This window comes from Lycium barbarum, chromosome 1 (genome assembly GCF_019175385.1).
Source record: "Lycium barbarum isolate Lr01 chromosome 1, ASM1917538v2, whole genome shotgun sequence".
NCBI lineage: Eukaryota > Viridiplantae > Streptophyta > Magnoliopsida > Solanales > Solanaceae > Lycium > Lycium barbarum.
Window position 1 is genome coordinate 168,223,945 of NC_083337.1, and position 9,035 is coordinate 168,232,979.

The 9,035-nt window shown below is 31.9% G+C and overlaps 1 protein-coding gene across 1 annotated transcript; it reads left to right on the forward strand.

Moving 5' to 3' along the window:
* Window positions 1-496: 496 nt before the first annotated feature.
* Window positions 497-5,424, forward strand: LOC132626524 (cationic peroxidase 1-like). Its single transcript, XM_060341437.1, has 4 exons — window positions 497-768; window positions 1,327-1,518; window positions 3,904-4,069; window positions 4,870-5,424. The coding sequence occupies exons 1-4, from the start codon at window positions 538-540 to the stop codon at window positions 5,253-5,255; spliced, it is 975 nt and encodes a 324-aa protein (XP_060197420.1). The 5' UTR covers window positions 497-537; the 3' UTR covers window positions 5,256-5,424.
* Window positions 5,425-9,035: the final 3,611 nt, after the last annotated feature.

Genomic DNA, 9,035 nt, shown 5'->3' on the forward strand with positions numbered 1-9,035 from the left:
TATGAAATTTTTTGCAACTTTAATTGTGTATACCTGAAGTTGGTCTGAAGTGGTTAAACTTGCAAACATTAATAGACTACAACCATGACTTAAATATTGATTCCAAAATCTAGTGGCTATATATGCATTTGTCCACAGAATTTTTCTAGTCACAATGCTTGAATCCAAGATCTCGGAAATAATAGTTTGGATCCTAGTTAAAATATGCTTGTTTTTATCTCGGAAATAATAGTTGGGATCCTAGTTAAAATATGCTTTGTGCTTTATAAACCAATTTTACATTGTCAGCAAGAATATGCTATCTTGTCCTTCTAGAGAATCTTCAGTGCTGTTTGACACCAACAATTATTTACTATATAAAAAAGGACATCAACAAGCTCGGGTGAGCTTTGACCTAATGCATATATATGATTAAGCGGAAAAGTCAAAGATTCAATCATAATCATCATCTATAAAATGCAGCAATTTAATACCCTTCATCATTCCAGTAGTAACTAATTAACTTGCTGTGTATTTTCTTGAATCTTCTTAATTAAGATGGCATTTTATTCACAACTACTTCATTGTAGTTTCTACTTGTCTGTGTTAATGTTGTTGTTTTCAGTGAATTTTAGACTTTGTTGGGCAGATTTATCTTCGGACTACTATGAGAAATCATGTCCAAAAGCTATGTATACCATTAAAAACGCAGTAGCAAATGCTGTGTGGAAGGACCGCCGCATGGGGGCCTCTTTGCTCCGTCTTCATTTTCATGATTGCTTCGTTAATGCACGTTAATTCTCTCTTAAACTTTGCTTTTTCAGTTGATAAAATTTGTGTTCTATTAACATTAGAACGAAATGAATATATAGAGTTCATATTACACACCTTGAATATTGATTTGGTGTGTAGTCGATTGATTGATTAGTTGTTAATAGTGTCACGCTTCATTTTGTTGCTTCTTGACAAAATTTTGTTTGTATAGAATGAGACTACACATATGCCTTGAGAGTAATTCCAACTTATATGATAATTATACAACACTATTTATTGTTTTCCCGTTACATTCTATTGATAAAAAAAATAAAAATAAAAAGATAGCTAGGAAACAAGCAATTGCCTAGGGCTATCACTTATTTGCTTATCATAAAAGTACACAGTAATATTGCTATGTAGATACAAGATATTAGCTAGCTAGGAAGATCGATTAGTCTTTTAATCCTTAAATTACACTGACGAGATCAACTTTATTTATGGCTGAACATATTACGATTGAGTTTTGGACTAATAATCTTAACAATTTCATTTTTTTTTCTTTCAAAATATTTATGTATTTGTTTTTGACAGGGATGTGATGGATCCATACTATTGGATGATACTTCAGATTTCACAGGAGAAAAAACAGCAACACCAAATTCAAATTCGCTAAGAGGATTTGACGTGATAGATACAATCAAATCTCAAGTAGAGAAAGTATGTCCTGGAATTGTTTCTTGTGCTGATATAATAGCTGTTGCTGCACGGGATTCTGTCGCAGTGGTAAGTATTTTAATTTAAATCTTCTCCCTCGCCATAAAACAAGCTTATAACTGGCTAAATACATGACTGACCCCTTAAACTTGCCCGCTAATTTCATTGAGAAATAATCAATTTTTGAAATCCATAATGTTATGGATTTCAAACTTTAAGAGGTGAAACTCTATTACAGTACGCTAGAATAAAACCTAGGAAATTTTCATGGAGTTTTTATTTTTATTTTTTTAAAGTTCGAAATCCATGACTGTTCCATGGCAATATCCTGAAATTAGTTCACTTGTTAAATTTTAAATCTATAAAATTGTCATGAATTTCCGCACTAAAAGTGATAAATTTTCAAATTCTTCAACTAAAAAGTAGTTAAATCGCAAAACTCCTTACTACAATCCTCTTTCGATGCCTACTTACTTAGGTCTAGCTGACCCAGCTTGAAGTCTATCAACCCCTTTCAAGTTGGGACAAACTTCAAAATGCTGGTTATTTTTTCAAACTTGTCCGAAATGCTGCTAGTCCGTGCAATTTTTACAATTTCTAACTTCCACAAGGATTTGGGCCGTAATGATCATAATAGCAAGTAATTGCACGGTGTATCCTTCAAAATGAACTGGTCTCTAATTTTTGTCCTTCAAATGAACTGGTCTGTAATTTTTGTCCTTCAAACGGGCTGGTCTCCTTCAAAATTGAATTTATACTTATAGGGGCATGAGTTCTTTAAAGTCGAGACATGACTTGTGGATATTATAATGTGTAACTTATGCCCTATATACATAAGTTCGATTTTGAAGGGCAAAAATTAAAGACCATCCGGTTTGAAGAGAAAAAAATTAAAGACCACCACAAAAACCAAAGGGAAGTACATGGTGTGACCACCAGCAAAAAAAAAAAAAAAAAAAAAAAAAAAAAAAGGCAATTTGCATGATTTCCCTTATTCGGGGGTGGTTTTAAATTTTCCCCCCTCAAATTGCTAGTCTTTAATTTTTATCCTTTACCTAAAAATTCATGGGTTTTGGGTTCGAATCCCCGCTCAGTCAATTTTTTTTAAACAAAATCGCAAGGTAGAGTATGGATTCGCAAGGCAGGCAAAACTCTACCTTATAAGGCAGAGTTTGCTACCTTAAGGCAAAGTTTGCCTTCAAGCATAGGTAGAGTTTGAATCCAAAACTCTGTCTTTTGATTTTTTTAAATTTTTTGACTGAGAGTGGGTTCGAACCCGAAACCCATGGGTTTTTAGGCGAAGGACAAAAATTAAAGATCAACAATTTGAGAGGAAAAAAATTAAAGACCAGTGCCTTTGGAGGACAATCCGCGCAAAAAAATGAAAAAAAGGCCCAAAAGGCCTCATTTTAAGCAAATGACCCAAGTTGGTCGTTCGGCCCAAATTAATACCAAGCGCTAGCCGCCCAACCTGTTCACTGCAAAAAAAAATCAGATTTTTAGTCACCACAAAAGAGTGGAAAGTCGTCACTAAAAGGTTCGCTACAAAAAGAACAGGACTATTCACTACACCAAAAGAGGCTTTTAGTGGCAATATAATTTTCTTTTAGTTATTGCCACAAAAACATTTACCGGCAATTGGTTAATGCCATTAAATACAAGGTCGCTAAAGCCTTTAGCGGTATTTATTGTTAAAACTAAAATTTGATATTGCCGGTAATAATTGATTCTAGAATATAATTAGCGGCAATTAAGTTATTGCCGCAAATTAATTGCTGCTAAAAGTATACTATGTTGTAGTGATTTGTGGCGACTAAAGATGGAAAAGTCGCCACTAAAGATCGACGAAAAAAATTCATATTGAGCCTTCAAAAAATATCCCAAAACATATATAATATGTGTATAATTTGTAAGTATACATTAGTTATACATTTATTAAACATAAATTATACAACAATGATACAGTTTCTATACGTAAGCAGTGGCGGAGCCAAAATTTTCACTAAGGGGTGTCAAAATATAAAGAAGTAAATTCACGAAGAAGCCAAGAAGTGTCAATATGTAATATATATACATAAAAATAAAAAATTTACCTAGCTACACAGTGTAATTTTCCGATGAAGGGACACCCCTCAACTATATGTGGCTCCGCCACTGTACGTAAGAAACATTTTCTATACATATACTGTCGTGATACTTATACAACAATGATACAGCTTGTATACATATACAGTCGTGATACTTATACAACAATGATACAGTTTATATACCTATGCTGGAATTAGTTGAAAAATGGCTAGAAAATGAAATTATTTTGAAAAAGCTAAAAAATGACTTTTAAGATTCTTGCACCATCGGATGTCAATAGTTTCACCCGAATGACCATTTGTGTCATTTTCCCGAAACAAAAATGTAACCCATAAGCTCAATGGAGTTCCTTTTTTCTTGGTTCAGTTAGGTGGGCCTTCGTGGACAGTCCAATTAGGCAGAAGAGATTCTACAACAGCAAGTTTAAGTGCAGCAAATAGCGATATCCCGTCTCCTTTATCGGATCTTAGTGACCTTATTTCTAACTTCGCCAATAAAGGGTTCACTGCTAAAGAAATGGTTGCCCTCGCAGGTAAAAAGTTTTTTACCTTTTCAGTTTTAAGATCATTTTGTGTAATTTATTATTTCCTTTTAATATCATTCGAAATGCATCTTGGAGGCCGAATATAGCCAAATGGATATAGAGAGTCCACATATCCGCTCGAGTTCAAGTTCTATGCATTAATAGGATTAGATGCATAAAAATTTACACAATCCGGTCATTTTACATAGTCATAGGTAAACATTTTATAATTAGTATTGATTGGAAACTTGAAAAAATTAATGAATTACCTATAATAACATATTAAACTAAATGGATAATGTAAAATAATTTACATCTGAACTGTATATAACTAAAATCCTTTCTACTCCATTTGCAAAAAAAAAAAAAAAAAAGGTTAACTAAAACATCTAACAACACCGCAAGCATATTTTGACACAAATAAGTGCAATTTGACTTGATGTAGAAACCACTTGCCTTATTTTTCAGAGTACACAAAATTAATCACAAATAACTTTTATCGCTAAATAGCAAAAAATCATCATTAATCCTAATTAATGACGAATTTTCAGAAAAGTAATTAGCAATGGGTTACGTAACGACAGATTAGCAACAAATTTTGTAACTAATCTCTTTTTTTTTTTTTTTTTTTTTTTGTAGTGTCATGTTACTAATTGGGTAACTCTTGTTATTATATATAGTGCAGAACAAATTATTAAATTGTTATTGCACATAAGTTAATCGATTCGACTCCAACTTTAACAGGAAGTATTTAACTATCATGGATATATCACTACATTTTAATCATGGAATGCATATTTTTCATACAGGTGCTCACACGATAGGCAAAGCACAATGCTCAACATTCCGAGAACGTGTGTACAACGAAACAAACCTCGATTCAACTCTGGCTACATCGTTGAAATCAGACTGTCCTAGTACAGGTGGAGACGACACCGTTTCATCACTTGATGTAACCACCCCTTCATTATTCGACAACCATTTTTACAAGAACTTGGTGGACAATAAAGGGGTTCTTCACTCAGACCAACAACTATTTAGCGGCGGTTCTACAGACTCTCAGGTCAAAACTTATAGTACTCACCCTACAACATTTGATGAAGATTTTGCAAGCGCTATTGTTAAAATGGGAAATTTAAGCCCACTTACTGGAAGTAATGGTCAGATTCGGAGCAATTGCAGGAAAATCAACTAATTAATTAATCAGGGTGCACCTATATAAGTTGTGGTGGTAGTAATATTTATGTAATTGTGAGTGAACTCAAGTTTGTAATGTGTTTGTATTTTGTTCTAAGTTTGTAACATGTTTGTATTTTGTTCTAAGAAGAACAACTGGTTGCGTGAATAAAAACTTTAATTTCCAATTGTGTTCATTTATTTTATTTTATTTTATTTTATTTTATTATTGCATAGGGGGCAAGGGAAGGGGAAATCGGGAGGGAATTAAAACTTGGGTATTCGAACCCGAGTCCGGAACCAAAATAACCCAAAAAAAAAAGGGTATGAACCAAAATACCCCAGGAAAAAAAACGGGTACAAAAGTACCTTTAACGCATGAAAATCATGCATTAAAGGACTTAACGCGGATGGAGCCGTTAAGTCCTTTAACGCATGATTTTCATGCGTTAAAGGTGTCCCTTTTTTGGTCAAATTGTTTGATAAGCTTTAACGCATGATTTTCATGCGAAGCTTTATCCCTTTTTTTTTAAAAAAATCTTTCTTTCTTTTCTTTCTTTCTTTTTTTCCTTTCTTTCACACTTTTTTTTCATACTTTAGACATAGATTAATCATGCTTCGAGACTCCAAAACTTGAATATTTTATATAGAACCCTATTTATTTTTGTGCAATTAATAAGGTACGCTCAACACATCAAGGATACACAAAACTTCGGATTGTCGTTTTAGTGATTGAAAAGTGCTCGAAGTCCATTTTTGTTTGAAGATTTGTTGTCATTAGCTTTAAGTTATTTATGTTTTAGGGTTATACATTATTTTTATATTAATGCGTAACTTTATTTTGACAATTTCACAAATAAATAAATTAACAATAAATAAAAAATTAACAAATTAATAATCCATAATCAATTAACAAATATTAATTCACAATCCATTATTTCTGTGTATTTTTTTATTTTATTTTTGCGTTATCCCCTTCAACACCCAACTAATTGGAGTCCGCAACTTAAATAACTTCAAAAGTGGGTTTGGGTACCAAAATAATCCATTAACGAATAACGAACAACGAACAATAAGTTAAATCCTGAATAACGAATAATAAACTAAATCCCGAATAACGAACGATAAACTAAATCCTGAATAACAAACGATAAGCTAAATCCTTAGTTTTAGATTGAACATCATTAACAGAATTTCCGAAAAGGATTAGTTAGTTAACATAATTTTTTGATGAAGGATTAGTTAGTTAATAAAATTTTGTTCGTTATTACTTTAACTAGATGAGTTAAGTAAATTATAATTGACAATACAATATCATGGATTATTCAAAATAACTAATTAAATCCTCCATACCTTATCCTAGTTAAGTAAGTTCTAATTAGAGATTTTTTTTAGTTAATTTCAAGAATAATGAATAATTTAGTATTTACAAATACGACACCTCCATGGATCTCCGTTAATTATTTGTTAATTATGGCATTGTTAATATATTTATTTCTGAAATTGTTTTCCCCGTTTTATTTACTTGTTTATCCCATGTCAATCGTTAAATAAATTAGTTCATTTTTTTACTAATAATATCTTCTCAATGCTCCCGCTGAGGTTTGATCCCTGGTGGATGAGATTAAAAAAAGTCAAAAGCCAAATGCTTTACCACCATGCCAATTTGGTTAAAATAACAATGTAGACACTTTTTATTATTTTGTATATTCACTAATGCTATCTAACTTGTTTTCTTAAATTGAATTTGGAACCTTGAAATTGACATTGAAAACATCATTATCACGGGATTATGGAATTGAAATATATTTTTCGCCATTAGATTTAAAAAAGAAATAAATGAAAATTGCACACTAATTTGGGGGAAAATTGAAATTGAATGGGATAACTGACGTTTTTCAAAAATTCGGGGTGGCTGAACAGCCTTGCGGCAGTTCAGACGCATAGATCTGGAAAAAATACCCAAAATAAAAAAAAATCACATCAAATGGACATCCGAGCACAAATTTATGACCATTTAAAATTTCACCAACTTACAAATAAATTAGTGCGCAAAAGGTTTTTTAATTGGTTATTTTGGTACCCAAATCCACTTTTTGGGTTATTTAAGTTGCAGACTCCAATTAGTTGGGGGTTGAAGGGTATAACGCAAAAAAAAAATTACACATAAATAATTAATCATGAATTGATATTTTGTTAATTGATTATAAAAATAAAGTTACGCATTAATATAAAAATAATGTGTAACCCTAAAACATAAATAACTTAAAGCTAATGACAACAAGTCTTCAAATAAAAATGGACTTCGAGCACTTTTCAACCACTAAAACGACAATCCGAAGTTTTGTGTATCCTTGATGTGTTGAGCCTACCTTATTAATCGCACAAAAATAAATAGGGTTCTATATAAAATATTCAAGTTTTGGAGTCTCGAAGCATGATGATATGTCTAAAGTATGTAAAAAAGTGTGAAAGAAAGGAAAAAAAAAAAGAAATTAAAAGAAAAAGAAAAAGGGATAAAGCTTTAACGCATGAAAATCATGCGTTAAAGCTTATCAAACAATTTGACCAAAAAAGGGACACCTTTAACGCATGAAAATCATGCGTTAAAGGTACTTTTGTACCCGTTTTTTTTCCTGGGGTATTTTGGTTCATATCCTTTTTTTTGGGGTTATTTTGGTTCCGGACAGTTCGAACCCTCACCAATAAGGTGAAATTTCAAGTAACCAACCAACTGAGCTACTAGATTCCTACCAATTGTGTTTATTATAGTACTCGTATTATTGGCCAAACACTTATTTTTTTTTGCAAAATTTTCGTTAGTGAATGACCTTCTTTTTATTTTTCTTGTAATTTATTTACAGTTTGAACCATGGTTTAAATATTTGATAACCATTATTACAAGAACTTGGTGAACAATAAAAGGGTTCTTCACTCAGACAAACAACTATTTAGTGGCGGTTCTATGGACTCTCAGGTCAAAACTTATAGTACTCACCTATAACATTTGATGCAGATTTTGCATCACCCTATAAATTTAAACCCGCTTACTGGAACTAATGTCCAGATTCGTACCAATGGCAGGAAATCAACTTATTAATTATGAGTTTATGTAATATACACTGCCAATTCATCATCTATATGAATTGTAGTAGTTGCAATATTTTTGTTGTTGTGGGTTAGCGTGTTTGTATTTTGTTTTAAGAACAGATGCTTGCGTGAATAAAGACATTAATTTTCAGTTGTGTTTATTATAGTACTCGCATTATTGGCCATCATATTTTTTTTTTTTTGAAATAATTGGTTAGTTTAGTAAATGATCTTATTTTTATTTCTCTTGCAATTTATGAACTATTTAGACTACAGTCTAATTATTCGATAACCATTATTACAAGAATTTAGCGAACAATAAAGGGGTTCTTCACCCCAACCAACAACTCTTTAGCGGTGGTTTTATGGATTCTCAGGGCAAAACTTAAAGTACTAACCTTGTAACATTTGATGCAAGTTTTTCCCTTGTAACATTTGATGCAAATTTTGCAAGTGCTATAGTGAAAATGGGGAATTTAAGCCCACTTACCAATGGCCAGATTCGTACCAATTGCAGGAAAATCAACTACTTAATTAATTGTTCAGCGTGGACCTAAATAACTGTTTGCGAGAATAAAGACTTTAATTTGAAGTAATCGCACAGTGTACCCTTTAAATGGACTGGTCTTTAATGTTTTCCCTTCAACTGGGCTGGTCTTTAATTTTTGTCCTTCAAAATCAAACTTATGCCATAAGTTATTTAAGGAAA